This window comes from Heterodontus francisci, chromosome 35, assembly GCF_036365525.1.
Source record: "Heterodontus francisci isolate sHetFra1 chromosome 35, sHetFra1.hap1, whole genome shotgun sequence".
In the NCBI taxonomy this organism is placed as follows: domain Eukaryota; kingdom Metazoa; phylum Chordata; class Chondrichthyes; order Heterodontiformes; family Heterodontidae; genus Heterodontus; species Heterodontus francisci.
In genome coordinates this window covers 47,999,533-48,021,669 of record NC_090405.1, presented here as the reverse complement: position 1 = coordinate 48,021,669, position 22,137 = coordinate 47,999,533, and the positions used below count along the sequence as shown (strand labels likewise).

The 22,137-nt window shown below is 42.9% G+C and overlaps 1 protein-coding gene across 10 annotated transcripts in view; it reads left to right on the top strand.

Moving 5' to 3' along the window:
• ccdc33 (coiled-coil domain containing 33) overlaps positions 1–22,137 on the top strand; it is a 304,008-nt gene that overhangs the window by 185,390 nt on the left and 96,481 nt on the right. For 9 of the 10 annotated variants that reach the window (XM_068015481.1, XM_068015479.1, XM_068015489.1 and 6 more), the window contains one exon: positions 15,951–16,175. The exons of the other annotated variant lie outside the window; for it this stretch is intronic. In XM_068015481.1, the coding sequence (XP_067871582.1) occupies positions 15,951–16,175 (225 nt within the window). The remainder of the gene's footprint in view (positions 1–15,950; positions 16,176–22,137) is intronic. 10 annotated transcript variants of the gene reach the window in all.

Genomic DNA, 22,137 nt, shown 5'->3' with positions numbered 1-22,137 from the left:
AGAGAGAGGGGGGTGGGGTAGTAAATTAGGAAGGCATTTGGAGAGGGATACCAGACAGTAGGGCTGAGATGGTGGCGGAGCAGGGGGAGGGGGAAATACAGAAGAGACGGCAAGATGAGAGATTGTTGCAAAGGTAGGATGGATGAGGTCATGGAGATATTCGGATATGAGGACAAAGCTTTTAAATTGGATAAATTAGGGGATGAGTTAGTGTTGATGGATGAAAGAGACTTTCTGTGGAACAAGATACAAATGGGTGAAGGTTTTGAATACTTAAAAGGTGGAGCTTGGGAGGTTCTAAAGAAGGGCGTTAATGAAGGTTTGGATAAAGGCTTTGGCAGTGGTCAGGGTAAGATGGGGGCAGTGGTGTGGAGATAGAAGTTAGTGGTCCTGGTGATCAATAGGATAGGGTTTGAAACTCAACACAAAGGTCACTTACCTCAATCTCCACAACATAAAACAAAATTACATGCTCATGATTTCCCTACGCAGAGCAAGCTGAGCAGATCACTCCCCCCCCCCCACCCCCCCACATAGTTCAGTCCAGTTTTGTCTACCGAGGGTCTGGAAGACAAAACTCAGAAGTGTTTGTGTGTGTTTGGGCAGGGGATGTGTTGGGGTGGGGGGAACCTGATGAATACTAATTTGTGCCGATTTGTAGCTGGACGGTGAAGAACTCTTAGGGTTAGATGATCCAAAGCTGGTCACGCTGCAAGTCTCGGGATGGCCTCTTCTTCCTAGCTGTTATATGTTATGGGGGTTAAGATGCCCAAGTTGTCATGAGCTGTCGGGGATCTAGATAGATGGATAGTGCAGGTAACTAGCTCCAAGGGGATTGTCTGAATAACAAAAGATCAAAGCTCACATATTGGTTATGCATTGAGCTAGGCAGCAGTTCAATAATAACCTTCCAGAGTGTCATCTGTCCTGGTGCATGAGGCATCATTTCAAAGCCAGTCCCCGAGGAGGGATCTGAGGTGCTAATGGTTAAGATCCCTTTCGCATATATTACTCTGAGTCTTGAAATGTGAGGGGAGGGGATGGAAAGAGTTTAGAAAGATTCCTTATGAAGCAGAACCACAGCTGCTTAGCAAGACAGCTTTCTCTGCATCGAGTGAAAGCCTCCTACTGACTCCAGGTATGAAAAGTCTTGATTTGAAAAATGTATTTCAGTTTCGATGTAGTAAGATTCATTTTCATCGATACAGCTTTCCCCTCATTTGCACTGTCTTCTATTGCAATCAACCCGAGCTGATATTTACACAGTATTTACAGCACAGAAATAGGCCATTCAGCCCAAATGGTTCATGCTGGTGTTTAAACTCCACGTGAGTCTCCTCCCACCTTATTTTACTCTATGACCTTCTCTTCTTCATGTACATAACCTAATTTCTTATGTCCCAAATTTATGCAACCTGATTAGTTTCCTGAGGCCACAGCACTTCAAACCAGCGAAATAAATAACAAAGCAAGAGAACTTTTGCTAAATTTTGGCAGCCACCTTGATTAATGGTGCAAGAGAGTCATTCGCCAAAAAACACTGCTGAAAAATGTCCTCCTGTTTAGTGCTGGTTCTTTCAGGAAAATGAAGAATAAATTAGTTGTTAATTAAACAGAATATTATTTATCAATTCAATTTGGAATAAATTCGTTGCGAAGACTAAATCTATAATAGAACTAAAATTCAAGATAAAGCACCGAGACAAAAGATTTTCTCAACTTTTATTTTCTTTTGACGTTGCATTCTCAACACTAGAGTTTCACTTGCCAAAAGCGCATATCAGGAATTCAGGTGTACATTGCTCCCATTCTTTTGAAAATAGTTGGAAAATGGTGGACAGTTCTCAGCTGAATTTCTGATACCTACTTTTGGCAAGAAAAACTTCCCAGTGGGAGCGTAACAGTTGGATGTAAAAGATCCCATGGCAGGATTTCGAAGAAGCGCGGGGGAACTTTCCCCAGTGCCCTGAGTCAATATAAATCCTTCAGTCAACAACTCTGAAAAACAGATTGTCTGGTCATTATCACATTGCTGTTTGTGGGAGCTTGCTGTGCACAACTTAGCTGCCATGCTTCCTACAGTAGAACAGTGACAACACATCAAAAAGTACTTCCTTGGCGATTTGGGACCTCTTGAGGTTACAAAAAGCACTATATAAATGCAAGTCTTTCTTTATAAAGTAGAAAGCTAAATGTCTGGCAGAACGATCGCAAACTTGAGATGTTCGACAGTAAATTAGCGATAGTCAGTGAACAACTGGTTTTCACTTGGAAGAATCTAGAACGCGGGGGCACAATCTCAGGATAAGGGGCTGATTATTCAGGACTGAGATGAGGAGAAATTACTACAGTCAAAGGGTTGTGAATCTTTGGAACTCTCTACCCCAGAGGGTTGTGGATGTTACATCATTGAGTACATTTAAGGCTGGGATAGATAGATTTTTGGTCTCGCAGAGAATCAAGGGATATGGGGAGCGGGCAGGAAAGTGGAATTGAAGCCCAAGATCAGCCATGATCGTACTGAATGGCGGAGCAGGCTCGATGGACCTTATGGTCTACTCCTGCTCCTATTACCTGTGTTCTTGTGATGCTAGTTAGCACCTGATCCCGTTTACTGTCTTGCACAATTTATTCCACAACTGCCCTTCTTAATACGCTATGTAGGGTTTGTGAATCCCAACCTACTTCTTGATCACCATTTCTTGACCTGTTTGTTCTCCTGTCCCTTTCAAACATGGTGTTTCCCATCTTTGACCCAAGTTCCTTTTTGTTTTAAAGTTAAAAATACCTCTTCTGTCTCCAATTTTTTTTCTGTACGATTGTAACTGTAGTGGAATGATTGCGTTTCTGGTAAACAGAAGTCATTCAATGTCGGAGTACAGCATTGAGCAGGGCCGTGTAATAAGGTTGCAGCGCCTCTGCAGTTGATTTGATGACTAATGAGTTGGATACATTGGGGCACGGGGAAAATTAATGTCTTTGTTGAACAGAATTTGTCAGCCTTCCCCTCACACAATCCCACAGGAGCTCTCTTGGACAAGAGCTAATTGAATAAAAGCGTGTGAGTGGGACTGGCAGCACATGTTGTATTGTGGTTCAGGGAGAGATAGCTGATAAACAAACCCAATGTAACTTGTACTTTCAGTACCACGGACAGCAGCTGCATTAACCGCACGTGTAATCGCAGAAAGCTGATAAACTGTTGCATTTTACATGATCTGGGCTTATGAGACCAGTGGCAGGGCGAGGCTGCATTTCCATTTGACAGTGCCGAGACTTAATCTGTGATGTTGGAAAGGAATTGCTGTCTTTCTTTTATTATAGACGCTTGCACTGCACGAATGAAATCTAGAATAACTTCCGATGGCATTAATGAGGCAGAAAGGTCGAAGCAGCAAAGAACAGCAACTTAAAGCTGTGTTGTTCACAGAATAGGGAGAGGTATCTGGGGAATAGAGAAATAAAAGGCCCTGAAGCAGCCTAACTTAGCATTTTTCCAAACACGCCCTATCCATGTACTAAAGCAAATGATGGTTTGAAAGAACGTGCAGTTAAGCTTTTTGAAGTAAATTGCCGTCAAAATTAACTTACGGAAATGCATCTCTAGCCATAAATGAGATATTTTCTTTTATCTCAAGTCGGGTACAATATGTGGTGCAAAGAGCCACCTCTCAATACAGCACTGCCTCAGTACAGCACACACAATACAGCACCCACTCAGTACTGCACACTCAACAGAGCACCCTCTCAGTACTGCACACACAATACAGCACTTTCTCAGTACTGCACACTCAATAGAGCACCCTCTCAGTACTGCACACACAATACAGCACGGCCTCAGTACTGCACACTCAATAGAGCACCCTCTCAGTACTGCACACACAATACAGCACGGCCTCAGTACTGCACACTCAATAGAGCACCCTCTCAGTACTGCACACACAATACAGCACTTTCTCAGTACTGCACACACAATACAGCACGGCCTCAGTACTGCACACTCAATAGAGCACCCTCTCAGTACTGCACACACAATACAGCACTCTCAACTCAGCACTCTCAATGCAGCACTCTCATGACAGCACTCTCAATACAGTACCCTCAACACCGCACTCTCAATACAGCACTCTCAATGCAGCACTCTCAATTCAGCACTCTCAATTCAGCACTCTCAATTCAGCACTCTCAAAGCAGCACTCTCAAAGCAGCACTCTCAATTCAGCACTCTCAAAGCAGCACTCTCAATTCAGCACTCTCAATTCAGCAATCTCAATGCAGCACTCTCAATTCAGCACTCTCAATTCAGCACTCTCAAAGCAGCACTCTCAATTCAGCACTCTCAATTCAGCACTCTCAAAGCAGCACTCTCAATTCAGCACTCTCAATTCAGCACTCTCAAAGCAGCACTCTCAATTCAGCACTCTCAATACAGCACTCTCAATACAGCACTCTCAATTCAGCACTCTCAATTCAGCACTCTCAAAGCAGCACTCTCAATTCAGCACTCTCAATACAGCACTCTCAATACAGCACTCTCAATGCAGCACTCTCAATTCAGCACTCTCAAAGCAGCACTCTCAATTCAGCACTCTCAATTCAGCACTCTCAATTCAGCACTCTCAATACAGCACTCTCAATGCAGCACTCTCAATGCAGCACTCTCAATACAGCACTCTCAATGCAGCACTCTCAATTCAGCACATCAAAGCAGCACTCTCAATTCAGCACTCTCAATACAGCACTCTCAATGCAGCACTCTCAATGCAGCACTCTCAATACAGCACTCTCAATGCAGCACTCTCAATTCAGCACTCTCAATACAGCACTCTCAATGCAGCACTCTCAATTCAGCACTCTCAATGCAGCACTCTCAATGCAGCACTCTCAATTCAGCACTCTCAATTCAGCACTCTCAATTCAGCACTCTCAATGCAGCACTCTCAAAACAGCACTCTCAATTCAGCACTCTCAATTCAGCACTCTCAATTCAGCACTCTCAATTCAGCACTCTCAATTCAGCACTCTCAATGCAGCACTCTCAATGCAGCACTCTCAATGCAGCACTCTCAATTCAGCACTCTCAATTCAGCACTCTCAAAACAGCACTCTCAATTCAGCACTCTCAATGCAGCACTCTCAATTCAGCACTCTCAATTCAGCACTCTTAATTCAGCACCCTCAATACAGCACCCTCAATACATTACCCTCAATACAGCGCTCTCTATACAGCACCCTCAATTCAGCACCCTCGATACAGCACCCTCAATACATTACCCTCAATACAGCACCCTCAATACCGCACTCTCTCTGTACAACACGCTCAGTACATTACTCTGTCAATACTGCACTCTGCAGTCAGGCTACATTGGACACTGTGGTCCCACGGGAATGGGAAATTTCCCCAGATTTTTCGCCTGCTCTGCTGTTGTCGTATTGACATGCATCAAGTGCTGAAATTATTGAGGCAGAGAGAGCATGAAGTACAGAGGAAATTCACTGCCCTCCCACCGCTCTCTCGTGAGAGGAGCTTGAATCTAAAACCTGCTGAGGTGCGAATCATAACTGATCCCATCTGTCAATTCTTACAGCGGAGGTCACAGTGACAGGTTGAATCACCTGGTAACTGATCACTTAAAGAAAATCATGTTTGTAGTAACTATTAACCCAGTCACTTGATGAGCATCTTCTACTCCTGTTGTGAAATCATGAATGGGACACTGATCAAGGTTACTATAACTGAGATTAAACTTGCCTTACTGTAAATCTTTTAAATACTCAACAGTTAGATATAATTCTGATTAGAAGCAAGATCGTTCTGTGTAATTCTGCCCATATTGCTTTAATTGAAAAATGTTTGCTCAAACAGTACAATAAACACTGCAAATGCCATTGAGATTCAAGATTACTGAGACAGACCGTACTGTGGCGCTTAATTAATACATAGAAATGTTGCTGAAACAACCTTTGGTTTATGACTGGGTCTCGCATCCACTTACTTCAGGCTGACTGGCTGCTTTAAGCTAACGTCATCAGCAGTTACTGGTGAAATATGAACAGAGTAAAACAGAGACAACTGTCTATGTCGACCATTCTTTAACTCTTTTAATTTTTAAAGAAATTGTAAACGTTTTTTTTAAAAAACAGTCAATGCACAGCAGGACTTTCAGCATAGAACCATCGAAAAATTATGGCACAGAAGGAGGCCGTTCAGCCCATCGTGTCTGTGTGGACCGAGAAAACTAGCCGCCCAATCTGACCCCACCTTCCAGCACTTGGTCCATAGCCTTGCAGGTTACAGTACTTCAGGTACATGTCCAAGTAGAGGCCTGCTCAATTCAGGTAAAAGGAACCCAACCCGAACCCGACCGATCCACAGCGGACCCGAGCCCGACCTGGCCCGAGTCCGACTCGACCCAAACCCGCCCCGACTCGACTCGACCCAACCCAACCATCCGTTTACTTACCTTCCTGACACCGAACATGCAAGAAGCTGCAGTGCATGTGTGATGACATCATAGTGACATCACTCGCTCACGGCTCAGCTCGGTTTCGTCCCAGACTCCCAGCTCAGGTCAGAGCTTTCAATTTTAATACTTACCAGCAGAGCACTTACAGTGTGTGTTTGGCCCAACCCGGCCCAACCCGACCTGACTTGACCCGGGCTCGGCCTGACCCATCCCGCGCCCGAAAGCCGGACCCTGAAGATGGGCCCGACCTGACCTGAACCCGACACATGTTGTCAGGTCCCGTCTGGTTCGGGTCGGGTAGCAGGCCTCCATGTCCAAGTACCTTTTTAATGAGTTTAGGGTGAAAAAGTTTTTCCTCATGTCCCCTCTAATCCTTCTACCAGTCGTCTTAAATCGGTGTCCCTTGGTAATTGATCTCTCCGCTAGGGGAGACAGGTCTTTCATGTTTACTCTATCTAGGCCCCTCATAATTTTGTACACCTCAATTAAGTCACCCCTCAGCCTCCTCTGCCGAAGGAAAACAACCCTAGCCGATCCAATCTTTCCTCATAACTGCAACTTTCAAGCCCTGGCAACATTCTTGTAAATCTCCTCTGTACTCTCTCCAGAGCAATTATGTCCTTCCTGTCATGTGGTGACCAGAACTGTACACAATACTCCAGCTGTGGCCTAACCAGCGTTTTATACAGTTCCAGCATTACATCCCTGCTTTTATATTCTATACCTCGTCCAATAAAGGAAAGCATTCCATATGCCTTACTCACCACTCTATCTACCTGTCCTGCACCTTCAGGGACCTGTGGACATGCACTCCAAGGTCTCTCACTTCCTCTACCCCTCTCAATATCCTCCTGTTTATTGTGTGTTCCCTCTCACCTCTAAGAAAACACAACAGGTTTGTGTTTTGGGAAAATCCTTCATCGTAGTCCATTCTGATCGCTGAGTTCTAGAAATTACAACACAGAAAGAGGTCACTTAGCCCATCATGCCGTCTTTGGATCTTCAATTGGAACAGCCTGATCCAATTCCTGTCCTTTCCCTATATCCTTTTTTTAAAAATAGTTATCCAATTCCTGTTTCAATAATGTAGCCACTTTTATGATAACGCTCTGAGTGGGAAAATATTCCCAACCTTACCCTGCATTCTATTATTGATAACCCCTAGTCTAGATTTCTTTGTCATCTATTCAACATAATCACCATTTCTTTCTCAGTTCAGGTCACCGGTTATTTAATTTTCGGAGCGTTATAATTCCTCATTAAGTAATCTCGAGATGTAGTTGCGCTTTTGGGATTTGAATCATTCACTCATTAAAAGAAACCTGAATTAAATGTTGAACAATCGGCTTCATTTGATTGACTTTATAAACCATAAGGTACAGGAGTTTATAACATTGTAACACCCCTAAGATTCGTATTTCCTTAAACTGCTACCTACCTGTATGTACTAGGATGGCTCGTCAGGGAATGTTGTAACCATTGTCTGTGTGATGTTGAGTGTGCACTGCACACTTTGATCTAATAGGAACATAGGAGCAGGAGTAGGCCATTCAGCCCATCATGCCTACTCCGCCATTCAATACGATCATGGCTGATGCCATGATGCCATTCAATGCCTCTTTCCCACACTATCCTCGTATCCCCTTATGTCATTTATATTTAGAAATCTGTCAATCTCTGCTTTAAACATACTCAATGACCGAGCTTCCACAACCCTCTGGAGTAGAGAATTCCAAAGATTCACAACCCTCTGAGTAAAGAAATTTCTCCGCATCTCTGTCCTAAGTGGCTTCAGCCTTATTTTGAAATTGTATCCCCTGGTTCTAGACTCCCAAACCGGGGAGACCTCTTAGCTGCATCTACCCTGTCTATCCGTTCAAGTATTTTGTAGGTTTCAATGAGATCACCTCTCATTCTTCGAAACTCTAGAGAATACACGCCCAGTTTCCCCAATTTCTCTTTATAGGGCAGTCCCGCCATCCCAGGAACAAGTCTGGTGAACCATTCGTTGCACTCCCTCTATGGCAATAATATACTTCCTAAGGTAACGGGACCAAAACTGCACACAGTACTCCAGGTGCGGTCTAAACAAGGTTCTATACAATTGAAGCAAGACTTCACTACTCCTGTACTCAAATCCTCTTTCAATAAAGGCTAACAATACCATTAGCCTTCTTAATTGCTTGCTGCACCTGCATGTTACCTTTCAGCAACTTACTGACAAGGACACCCAGGTTTCTTTGTACATCTACACTTTCTAATCTCTTACCATTTAAGAAATACTCCTACCAAAGTGGATTTTTCCACATTATATTCCATCTGCTCATTCTTGCCCATTCACTAAGTCTCTCCAAATCCCCTTGAAGCCGCTTTGCATCTTCCTCACAACACACATTCCCACCTAGTTTTGTGTCATCTGCGAACTTGGAAATACTACATTTGGTCCCCACATCCAAATCATTGATATATATTGTTAACAGCTGGGGCCCAAGCACTGATCCCTGCGGTACCCCACTAGTCACAGCCTGTCAATATGAGAATGACCCATTTATTCCTACTCTCTGTTTTCTGCCTGTTAACCAATCCTTAATCCATGCCAATATATTACCTCCTATCCCATGTGCTTTAATTTTGCTAACCAGCCTTCTGTGGGGGGCTTTATCAAAGGCCTTTTGAAAATCCAAGTATGCCACGTTCACCAACTCCCCTTTATTAATTCTGTTAGTAACATCCACAAAAACTCCAACAGGTTCGTCAAACATGATTTCCCATTCATAAATCCATGTTGACTATGCCCAATCAGATCATTATTACCCAAGTGTCCATTTATCACATCCTTTAGAATAGATTCTAGCATTTTCCCAACAACTGATGTAAGACTAACAGGTCCTGTAATTCCTTGTTTTCTCTCTCCCTCCCTTCTTAAATAGTGGGGTGACATTTGCGACCTTCCAATCTGCAGGAACTGCTCCAGAATCTATAGAATTTTGGAAGATGATCACCAATGCATCCACTATCTCCATAGCTACCTCTTTCAACACACTGGGATGTAGAATATCAGGTTCTGGGGACTTAACAACCTTCAACCCCATTAATTTCTCCAAAACAACCTTCTTACCAATACTCATTTCCTTCAATTCCTCATTCCCCCTAATCCCTTGGATCTCGAATTCTGGGAGATTTCTTGTATCTTCCTCAGTGAAGACAGACACAAAGTAATCATTTCGCTTCTCTGCCATTTCTCTATTCCCCATTATAAATTCTCCTGACTCTGCCTGTAATGGACCCACATTTGTCTTAGCCAAATGTTTCCTTTTTATGTACCTATAGAAGCTTTTACAGTCTGTTTTTATATTTTTTGCTAGCTTACATTCATATTCTGTTCTCCCTTTCTTTATCAGTTTCTTCGTCCTCCTTTGCTGTATTCTAAAATCCTCCCAATCCTCAGGTTTACTATTATTTCTGCCAACTTTATAGGCCTTTTCTTTTAATCTTATACAATCCTTAACTTCCTTTGTTATCCACGGTTGACTGCCTTTATCTTTGGGGTTTTTGTGCCTTGAAAGAATGCTGCAAACTATGTAATATGTAACACAAACTCGGATGTTGTTAATTGAATATCTGAAGTGTCAGTGTTGGTTCAGTCGATAGCACTTTTGCCTCTTAGTCAGAAGGTTGAGGTTCAGTCCCATTCCAGACACTTGAGCACAAACTCTAGGCCAACACTTCAGTGCAGTACTGAGGGAATGCTGCATTGTTGGAGGTGCCTTCTTGTAAGTGAGGCATTAAACCCAGGGCATGTCTATCCTCTAAGGTGGATATAAAAGACCCCACAGCATTTTTTTGAATATGCGCACGTATTTCTCCAAGTGTCCTGGCCAACATTCATCCCTCAACCAACACCAATCAAAAGAGATTAACCTGCCATTCATCTTATTGCCGCTTGTGGGATCTTGCTTTGTGTAAATTGCTTGCTGCATTTGCCTACATAACAACAGTGATGACACTTCAAAAGCAATTCATTGACTGTGAAGAGCTTTGGGACAGCCTGAGGAGAAGAAAGACGCTATATAAATGCAAGTCCTTTTCTCCTAGTGCATCATTTAATTAGAATAGGGTGTAGGTAAGGATGTTAGAAATACTTACAGATGACTCTTGTTGTAAAAGGATACCGTGTGGCCAGACTGTCTTTTTCCCAGCCATCCCTTTAGAAAGTTGGGCACTTACACAGTCCACTGTCTGATAACAATTTGATTAGAGACTGTCCAGAGAAATGAAACTGCTTGTTTAGCTGGAAATGATGGGACTAAATCTCATTAACATGCCGGGTAAGTTGGTCTGTGTCTTCTGTCGAGAGGAAGTGCATGGAGGTGCATTAATTGAGTCACTAAAATCCATCATTTCCCGCAAAGCTCTGTTTGACCACAGATATGGGTTGAAAGGCACAATGCTATATTCCCACCATTTTAAATGTTGTGTTTGTCTTTTTCTTCCTCTCACTGGATTCATTCACAATAACTGAATCCATTGAATTAGATGTAAAAGGGGGAAGTTCATTGGTTTCTTTTTAAAGATACATAGGGATGCTGACTAATGAAGACAGACTGGGATACTTGTTGCTAGTGAACAAGCCAGCACTGGGGAAAGTGCACTCACACCAATTTGTTCATTTACAATGAACAGGGGAAAATCTAAACTCATGTTACTTGATTATAAAAGAAATGTAGTTAAATCAGCCAGGAGATTGATGCATACTGTCAAAGCATTGAGATACAAGGATAGACTCAGAAAATGAGCTTTTTCAGGCATGAGAGGAAGCTGTTGAGATTGACCTTATATGGTGGTAAGTGCTATGGGAAAAATTGGCTTGGAAAATTACTTGTGGGACCTTGCTGTGTGCAAACTGTTTGCCACTTTTGCCGACATAGCAACAGTCAATGCACTTCATGCTAATCCATTGTATGTGAGACATTTAGAACAGCAATGGGAAAACTCCATTTCTGGCCTGGATAAGGGACCAAGAGCTTGGCTTCTGGCTCTTTAGGTGTTGTTCTGTGTTTCCACTGGGCATATACGTCACATCATTATACTACAGTGCTGCCTCTGGTGCCAGGAGTGCATTAGTTGCAACAGGGATAGTTCTTTCTAACCAAACTGGAGTTAGCAGAAAGGGAGAGCAGATGAACACAAGAAATAGGAGCAGGAGTAGACCATATGGCCCATCGAGCCTGCTCTGCCATTCAATATGATCATGGTTCATCTTAGGATTCAACGCCACTTTCCTGCTCGCCATACCCCTTGATTCCCTAAGAGACCAAAAATCTATCTCAGCCTTAAATGTATTCAACGATGGAACATCCACAACCCTCTTGGGTAGAGAATTTCAAAAATTCACAACCCTTTGAGTGAAGTAATTTCTCCACATCTCAGTCCTGAATGATCGGCCCCTTATCCTGAGACTGTGTCCCCGTGTTTTAGATTCCCCGACCAGCGGAAATACTCTCAGTGTCTACCATATTCAGCCCCTTAAGAATCTTATATGTTTCAATGAGATCATCTCTCATTCTTCTAAACTCCAGAGAATACAGGCCCAATGTATATTTCTCTTATCATAGAAAACCCCCCTCATTCCAGGGACCAATCTAGTGAACCTTCGCTGCACTGCCTCCAATGCAAGTATATCCTTTCTTAAATGTAGAGACCAAAACTGCACACAGTATTCCAGATGTGGTCTCCCCAAAACCGTGTACAATTGTAGCAATACTTCCTTATTCCTGTACTCCAATCTCCTTGCAATAAAGGAGGCCAACATGCCATTTGCATTCCTAATTGCTTGTTGTACCTGCATGTTAACGTTCTGCATTCCTTGTACAAGCACACCCAGGTCTCTTTGAAACATCAACACTTACAAGTCGCACACCTTTTAAAAAATATTCTGCTTTTCTATTCTTAAGACAAAAGTGCATAACTTCACAGTTCCCTACATTATACTCCATCTGCCATCTTGTTGCCCACTCATTTAACCTGTCTATAGCTCTTTGCAGCCTCTCTGTGTCCTCCCTACAGCTTACCTTTCCACCTACCTTTGCATCATCAGCAAACTTAGATACATTACTCTGTGTCTCTTCATCTAAGCCTAGATTGTAAATAGCTGAGGCCCCAGCAGTGATCCTTGCAGCACTCCACTATTTACTGTCTGCCAACTTGAAAATGCCCCGTTTATGCCCACATGTTGCTTCCTGTCTGCTAACCAATTATCTATCCATGCTAATATATTACCCCCAACTCCATGAGCCCTTATCTTGCCAATTAACCTTTTGTGTGGCACCTTACCGAATGCCTTTTGGAAATCCAGATAACCTACATTTACTTTATCTACCCTACTAGTTACATCCTCAAAAACTCTAATTTTTTTTCATTCATTCATGGGATGTGGGTGTTACTGGTAGGACAGCATTTATTGCCCATCCCTAATTGCCCTTGAGAAGGTGGTGGTGAGCTGCCTTCTTGAACCGCTGCAGTCCATGTGGGGTAGGTACACCCACAGTGCTGTTAGGAAGGGAGTTCCAGGATTTTGACCCAGCGACAGTGAAGGAACGGCGATATAGTTCCAAGTCAGGATGGTGTGTGACTTGGAGGAGAACTTGCAGATGGTGGTGTTCCCATGTATCTGCTGCCCTTGTCCTTCTAGTTGGTAGATGTTGCATGTTTGGTAGGTGTTGTCAAGGAGCCCCGGTGCATTGCTGCAGTGCATCTTGTAGATGGTACACACTGCTGCCACTGTGCGTCGGTGGTGGAGGGAGTGAATGTTTGTCGATGGGGTGCCAACCCAGCGGGCTGCTTTGTCCTGGACGGTGTCGAGCTTCTTGTGTGTTGTTGGAGCTGCACACATCCAGGCAAGTGGGGAGTATTCCATCACACTCCTGACTTGTGCCTTGTAGGTTGTGGACAGGCTTTGGGGAGTCAGGAGGTGAGTTATTCGCTGCAGGATTCCTAGCCTCTGACCTGCTCTTGTAGCCACGGTATTTATATGGCTACTCCAGTTCAGTTTCTGGTCAATGGTAGCACCTAGGATGTTGATAGTGGGGGATTCAGTGATGGTAATGCCATTGAATGTCAAGGGGAGATGGTTAGATTCTCTCTTGTTGGAGATGGTCATTGCCTGGCACTTGTGTGGCGTGAATGTTTCTTGCCACTTATCAGCCCAAGCCTGGATATTGTCCAAGTCTTGCTGCATTTTTACACGTTTTCAGTATCTGAGGAGTTGCGAATGGTGCTGAACATTGTGCAATCATCAGCGAACATCCCCACTTCTGACCTTATGATTGAAGGAAGGTTCATTTATGAAGCAGCGGAAGATGGTTGGGCCTAGGACACTACCCTGATGAACTCCTGCAGTGATGTCCTGGAGCTCAGATGATTGACCTCCAACAACCACAACCATCTTCCTTTGCACTAGGTATGACTCCAACCAGCGGAGAGTTTTCCCCGATTCCCATTGACCTCAGTTTTGCTCGGGCTCCTTGATGCCATACTCAGTTAAATGCTGCCTTGATGTCAAGGGCAGTCACTCTCACCTCACCACTTGAGTTCAACTCTTTTGTCCATGTTTGAACTAAGGCTGTAATGAGATCAGGAACTGAGTGGCCCTGGCGGAACCAAAAATGAGCGTCAACGAGCAGGTTATTGCTAAGCAAGTGCCACTTGATAGCACTGTCGACGACACCTTCCATCACTTTATTGATGATCGAGAGTAGACTGATGGGGAGGTAATTGGAAGGGTTGGATTTGTCCTGCTTTTTGTCAAACAGGATTTCCCCTTAGTAAAACCATGTTGACTTGTTCTAATCATACTGTGCTTTTCTAAATGCATCGTTAAGACTTCCTATATAATAGATTCCAGCATGTTCCCAAAGTCTGATGTTAGGCTAATTGGCTTGTAGTTCCCTCTTTTCTCTCTCTCTCCTTTCTTGAAATGCAGTGTAGCATTTGCCAGCTTCCAATCTGATGGGACCGTTCCTGAATCTAAGGAATTTTGGAAAATCATAGCCAGCGCATCCACTATATCTGCAGCTATCACTTTTAGAACCCTAGGATGTAGGCCATCAGGTTTGTTTTATTTTCATTCCTCAAGTATCTCCAATACTTTATCTCTGCTGATATGAAATTCCTTAATTTCCTCACTCTTTTTAGCTCCTAGTTTACTGTATATTTCCAGTGTGGAACTTGTTTCTTTTATAGCAAAATATTTGTTTAATGCCTCTGCCATTTCCTCATTCCCCATGATAATTTCTCCTGTCTCTGCTTCCAAGGGGCCAACGTTTACTTTAGCTACTCTCTTCCTTTTGATAAACTTGTACAAGCTCTTACTATCTGTTTTTATGTTACTGGCTAGTTTACTTACATTCTATTTTTTTCCTTTTTATCACATTTTTGGTGGCCCTTTGCTGGTTTCTAAAACACTCCCAATTCTCAGACTCTCTACTCTTTTTTGCAACATTGTAAGCCTTTTCTTTTAATCTAATACTATCCTTAACTTCCTGTGTGAGCCACGGAGGGGTCTTTCTGACTGAGCTTTTTTTTCTCAAAGGATTGTATTTTTCTTGAAGATTTTGAATTGTTTCTTTTAAGGTTTCCCACTGTTCATTTGCCATCATTACCTTTTAGTCTATTTACCCAATTTACCTGAGCCAGTTCTCCCCTCATGCCTGTGTAATTGGCTTTGTTTAAGTTTAAGATTCTTGTTTGTGATTGAAGTATGACACTTTCAAACGTAACATGGAATTCAATGGTATTATGATCACTGTTTCCCAGTGGATCTTTTACAGTGACATTGCTCATTAAAAATATCATGAATTTAAATTCCACAGCCGCCGTGGTAGGATTTGAACTCACGTCCCTGGCTTTTTAGGCGTGGTCTCTGGCTTATTAATTCAGTAACATAACTGTCACTTATTTTGTGAGTACATATGAAGAACCTTGCATTTAAATCGCACCTTTCACAAACACAGGACTTCCAAAAACACTTCACAGCTAATTAAGTAATTGTGCAGTACAGTTGCTGTTGGAAAATGCAGCAGCCAATTAGCACCACAGCAAGATCCCACAAACAACAATGAAATAGACAAGCAGGGAATCTATTTTCATGTTGTTGGTTGAGGGATAAATGTTGGCCAGGACACAAGGGACAACTCCCCTGCTCTTCTTCAAGATAGTGCCATGGGACCATTTACACCCACCAGAGAGAGCCGACAGGGTCTTGGTTTAACATTTCATCTGAAAGATAGCACCTCCACCAGTGCAGCACTCCCTCAGTACTGCACTGGGAGTGTCAGCTTGGATTTTGTGTTCAAGTCTCCGGAGTGGGACTTGAATCTACAACCTTCTGACTCAGGTGAAGTGTGCTACCCACTGAGTCAAAGTACTTCGTTGTCTGCTGTGATTGCCCTGAAAGCAATCAGAACTTTTATTTCTTTATTTCAGCGGCCGGATTCAATTCTTGCTGCAACTGATCCCTGCCATTTTCCTACCCTGGAGGCAAAAGCACTGAGGAGCCCCCTGAACTTAAAGCAACAAAGAGCCACAAATGCCGCACTACCTGTCAACCCGGCAATGTCTTCAGGACTACAGCTGTCAAATATGGAAGAGTGGACCCAATCACTAACCCAGAATGAGACTGCAGAGTCACTACCAGCACCTTGTGGAAAGGTACTTCCGAAACATTTTAGTTGTTTTAAAACAGATGAGAATTTGAGTGAGCTGTGTAGCTCTTCCAAGAGAGTGTAGTAGTTAAAAGACAGTCTTTTATGTTTATTTGCCGATTCACTCATCTCTTTCCAGCTTTTCACATAGCTGTATATATATATATATATATATATATATATATATATATATATGCTGAACCTATGATTTATGTGTTTCTGCTCAGAACCTCATTCAGCTTAGCAAATCATCATGGTACATGGGCATATCAAGCTTGCATCCTGCCAGTCCTGTCAATCCACAGGACTCCGGTCCATAGAGTTACATAGAATATACAGTACAGAAACAGGTCATCTGGTTCGACTGCTCCATGCCTATGCTCCACACAAGCCTCCTCCCACGCCTTTTCAGCTAAAGGGTTGGGGGCGGGTGGGTTGCGGGGAGTGGTGGTGGGCAATCTCACGGGATAGCATGGAATGCAGCCTGCCCAGTGGAGAGTGGAATCAGGCTGGCTGAAGTCCAGCATTGCTCCTGATCTCATCAGTTTCCACACAGGCAGGTTAAACTAAAATCCTCCCCCCTTCATCTTTCCCCTTCTGACAAGGAAGTTGTAGCTATAGCAGCTGTCAGAACCTTTCCTATCATCAATGTGTGATGAAGTTTGGACTGTTGTGATAACATGATGGAATTTCACATTCAATCCGAGGATGAGATGTATGGTTCTAAGAAAATTAAATAAAGGCAATTACAAGGGTATGAAGATAGAGTTGGCCAAAGTGAACTGGGAAATTAGGTTAAAAGATAGGACAGTAGAGAAGCAGGGGCAGTCATTTAAGGAGATATTTCATAATTCTCAGCAAAAGTGAGAAAGAAAGACTCTCGGAGAAGGATGCACCATCTGTGGCTAACTAAGGAAGTTAAAGATAGTATCAAATTGAAAGGAAAAGCGTACAATTCTGCAAAGATTAGTGGTAGATCTGAAGATTGGACAGATTTTAAAAACTAGCGAAGAATGACTAAACAAAAGGGAGAAATTAAAGTACGGGAGAAAGCTAGCTAGAAATATAAATCAAATAGTAAGGGTTTCTACAAGTATTTAAAAAGGAAAAGAGTAACTTAAGTGAGCATTGGTGTCTAGAGAGTGAGACTGGGGAATTAATAATGGGGAACAAGGAAATGACGGAAGCGTTGAACAGGTATTTTGTGTCAGTCTTCACTGAAGACACAAAAAAAAACTAAAAATGCTTGAAAAACAAGAGGTAAAAGGATGGAAGGACTGAAAACAATCACAATCACCAGGGAAATAGTACTGGGAAAACTATTAGAGCTAAAGACTGACAAGTCCCCAGGACCAGATGGTCTGCATCCTAGAGTCTTAAAAGAAGTGGCTGCAGAGAAAGTAGATACATTGGTTATGATGTTCCAAAATTCCCTGGATTCTGGAAAGGTCCAATTGAAAAATAAAATAATTAATTAATGTAACACCTCTGTTCAAGAAAGGAGGGAGACAGAAAGCAGGAAACTATAGGCAAGTTAGCCTAACGTCTGTCTTAGGGAAAATGCTAGAATCCATTATTAAGGAGGTTATAGCAGGACATTTAGAAAATCGTAATGTGATCAGGCAGAGTCAACATAGTTTTGTGAAAGGGAAATTGTGTTTGACTAATTTATTAGAATTCTTTGAGGAAGTGACAAGCAAGGTGGTTAAAGGGGAACCTGTAGATATGGTATACTTGGATTTCCAAAAGGCATTTGATAAGGTGCCACAACACAAAATAAGAGTTCACGGTGTAGGTAGTGGGTAACATGTTAGCATGGACAGAGGATTGGTTAGTTAACAGGAAGCATAGAGTAGCGATAAATGGGTCATTTTCGGGTTGGCAGGATGTGACTAGGGGAGTGCCACAGGGATCAGTGCTGGGGCCGCAACTATTTTCAATCTACATCAATGAATTCGATGAAGGGACAGAATGTATGGCAGCTACATTTTCAGATGACAAAGATCGATAGGAAAGTAAGTTGTCAAGAGGACATAAAGAGTTTGCTAAGGGATATAGAGATAGGTTAAGTGAGGGTGCAAAGTTTGGCAGATGGAGTATAATGTTGGAAAATGTGAATTTGTCCACATTGGCAGGAAGAATGGAAAAGCAGAATATTATTTAAATGGAGAGAGACTACAGAACTCTGCAGTACAGAGGGATCTGGGTGTCCTGGTACATGCATCACAAAAAGTTAGTATGCAGGTACAGCAAGTGATTAGGAAGGCAAATGGAATGTTGTTGTTTATTGCAAGTGGAACAGAATATAAAAGTAGGGAAGTTTTGCTTCAGCTGTACAGGATATTAGTGAGACTACCTCTGGAGTTATGTATACAGTTTTGGTCTCCTTACTTAAGAAAGGATAAGATTGCATTAGAAGCAGTTCAGAGACGGTTCACTCGACTGGTTCCTGGGATGGAGGGGTTATCTTATGAGGAGAAGTTGAACAAGTTGGGCCGATACCCATTGGAGTTTGTACAAATGAGAGGTGATCTTATTGAAACATATAAGATCCTGAGGGGACTTGACAGGGTGGATGCTGGAGGGTGTTTTCATTTATGGACAAGACTAGAACTAAGGGACACAGTTTAAAAATAAAGGGTCTTCCAATTAAGATATAGATGAGAAGAAATCTTTTTCTCCCAGAGGGTCGTTACTCAGTGGAATTGTCTTCCTCAGAGAGCAGTCGAGACTGGGCCATTGAATATATTCAAGGCTGACTTATAGATTCCTGATAGACAAGGGAGTCAAGTGTTATGGGGGGCAGACACGAAAGTGGAGTCAAGGCATGATCTTATTGAATGGTGGAGCAGGCGTGAGGGGCCGAATGGCCTACTCCTGCTCCTAATTCATATGTATGCCCCTGATTGTGATAGCAGTCAGGGTTTATCGGGGAGCAATATTTGTTTTTTTTATTTGGAAAATCAGTGAAAGAAAAACAGAGGTGGACTTGCATTTATATAGTGCCTTTGAAGACCTCAGGATGTCCCAAAATGCTTTGCAGCCAATGAAGTACTTTTGAAGTGTAGTTACTGTTGTAATAGAGGCAACCCAGCAGCCAATTTGCGCACAGCAAGCTCCCACAATTCAGCAATGTGATAATGACCAGATAATCTGTTTTTGTGGTGTTAATTGAAGGATGAATATTGGCCAGGCCACGAGGGATAACTCCCTCGGTCTTCTTCAAAATAGTTCCACGGGATCTTTTATCTCCATCTGATAGGAACGACGGGGCCTCAGTTTAACGTCTTATCTAAAAGCTAATATCTCTGACAGTGCAGCACTGGAGTGCCAGCATAGATTTTTGAGGCCTGGTTCTGGGAGTGGAGTTGAACCCACAACTTGCTGATTCAAAGGTGAGAGTGCTACCAACTGAACCACAGAGAATAAATAGACAAACTGCTGCATGAAAATAATAGCAGATGGAGGAAGGCAACACGGCAGTATTAGGTGTTCATTTGTGAATGTCGGCACTGTAACCTCTCAATTCTGACTTGTTAATTTTTGAGACATCTGAGTCCAGCAAGCAAACCAACCACTGCCCATGTGGTGTGCCATCTTGTGGCAGAATGTACTCTTTGCAGACTGCAGAAAAAAAATAAGCCAGGAGTGGAGGCAACCTGTGAAGCTTCAGGTGTACAAGTCGTGTTCAGGTGTACAAGTTCTGTTCAGGTGTACAAGTTCTGTTTAAGTGTACAAGTCCTGTTCAGGTGTACAAGTCCTGTTCAAGTGTACAAGTCCTGTTCAAGTGTACAAGTCCTGTTCCATGGCTTTTGATATCTTCTGAATCTGTAAAAAAATGCCTCTCCATAAGCTAGCTCATGCTTCCTGTTCTCCTCCAGTTTGTCCTCCATACTACAGTTGTAAAGCAGTGCATCCAAGTAAATGCCCATCTTAAAACTCCCAGAGCAGTAGGAGAATATACCCAGAGTTTGCGTGTGTGCTGATTCACAATGCCCTCATGCCATGTGGCCTTGATGTGAGTTGGTGCGAGTGTCAAAGACAAAAATTGAGATGTGTGGGAGAAAAGGATTCTCATTGAAGAGATTTGTTATATGCCGCCTGCCTCAGCTCATCTGCTGCTGAGACCCTTATCCATGTCTTTGTTACCTCAAGACTCAACTATTCCCACCGTGCACCCTCCATCAACTTAGGCTGGTCCAAAACTCTGAAGCTCACATCCTAATTTGCACCGTCCCGTTCACCCATCACCCCTGTGCTTGCTGATTTACGTTGGTTCCTGGTCCAGCAATTTAAAATTCACATTCTGGTGTCCGAATCGCACCATGGCCTGGACCTGCCCTGCCCTATCTCTGTAACCTCCTCCAGTCCCACAGCCTCCAAGATCTCTGCACTCCTCCAATTCTGGCCTCTTGTACCTCCTTGGTTTCCATCATGCCACCACTGGCAGCCGTGCTTTCAGCTGCCAAGGCACCAAGCCCTGTAATTCCCTTCCTAAACCTCTCCACCTCTTTAGCTCTCTCTCCTCCTTTAAGGTGCTCCTTGACCAAGCTGTCCTAATATCTCCTTACGTGGGTGTCAAAATTTTGTTTGGTTTATGCTCCTGTGAAGTGCCTTGGGACTTTTTACTATATTAAAGGTGCTATGTAAATGAAAGCTCTTGTTGTCCTTCATAAAGTAGAGCGACATCCAGCTTATTCCTAGCAACACCACGGGAGTGCTGCTAGTCTTCATTAAGTCCTCCAGGACAGTCTGTGGGTAGATGGCTGTGACTCATGCTGAGAGCTGACACCAAAGACCGGACATGGAGCAATCAAGGCTTTCAGATATTAAAGTTCTCGGCATCACTAAGAGACTGAGCGAACCTCTTTTATTTTTTATCTTTTTTTTTTATTTGCAAGACTGCCTGTAGGCTATAGTTGTAGTTATTAAGATTTTTTTCCCCCTCTCACACAAACTCTTGAGCTTTTGTTATTTGAGTTATAATGTAAAAAAAGGAAAAAGAAAGGGCCTCAGGCACTTCACGCCCCTTGTGCTCGACTGCAGAGCTCGTCAGCGAGTGAAGGGAAAATAATTGAACTGCTGAGGGAAAAGAAAAACACATTTTGACGAACTGTATGCTCCGATGGTTGAAGTCACCCGGAGCTTTGTCTCAAACATAATGGTGATGGCTGTAAAGTCGATGTGCTGATTGTGAGAGATCATCGACATACCATTGATGGGAATGTCCCCATCCGACTCCTCTGTATTGTTGCACGCATTTTCAGAAATAATTGGAATTTATATTTAATAAAAAGTCTTGTGGCATAAAAGGTGCTAGTTATGTCAGAAATACTGGAAGTATTATCAGTAAGTGTAAGCCTCCAGAACATATAATTAGTCGCTCTATATACTAACGTGTTGACTCAAGGTAGCAGCACATTTAATACCCATCACTTTATGAATGTAAATGCGTTATTTTACATTGGCGTTTGGATTGAAGCAAAAATTGGGGCTTTTTCTCAAGGAAAGAGAAGGTGTGACTAATAGAGGTCTTTGAAATGAAGAAGGGTTTGATAGGGTAGATGTATGGAAGATGTTTCCACTTTTCAGGGAAATCCAAAGCTAGGGCCCATAAATGTGAAATAGTCACTAATAAACCCAATAAGGAACTCAGGAGAAATTTCTTTACTCAGAGAGTGGTTAGAACATGGAACTTGCAACATGTGAAGTGGTTAAGGCAAATAGTTTGGATGGATTTAAGAAGCTAGGTGAGTGCAGGAGGGAGAAAGGAATAGAAAGTCCTGCTGACAGGGTGAGATGAAGTAGAGTGGGAGGAGACTTGTGTAGAGCATAAACACTGGCAGAGACCTCTTGCGCCTGTTTTTGGCATAAACCAAAATGGTCTCCTCCAGTCCCACAACCCTGCAAGATCCCTGTGCTTCTCTAATTCTGGACTCTTGAGCATCCCTGATTTTAATCGCTCCACC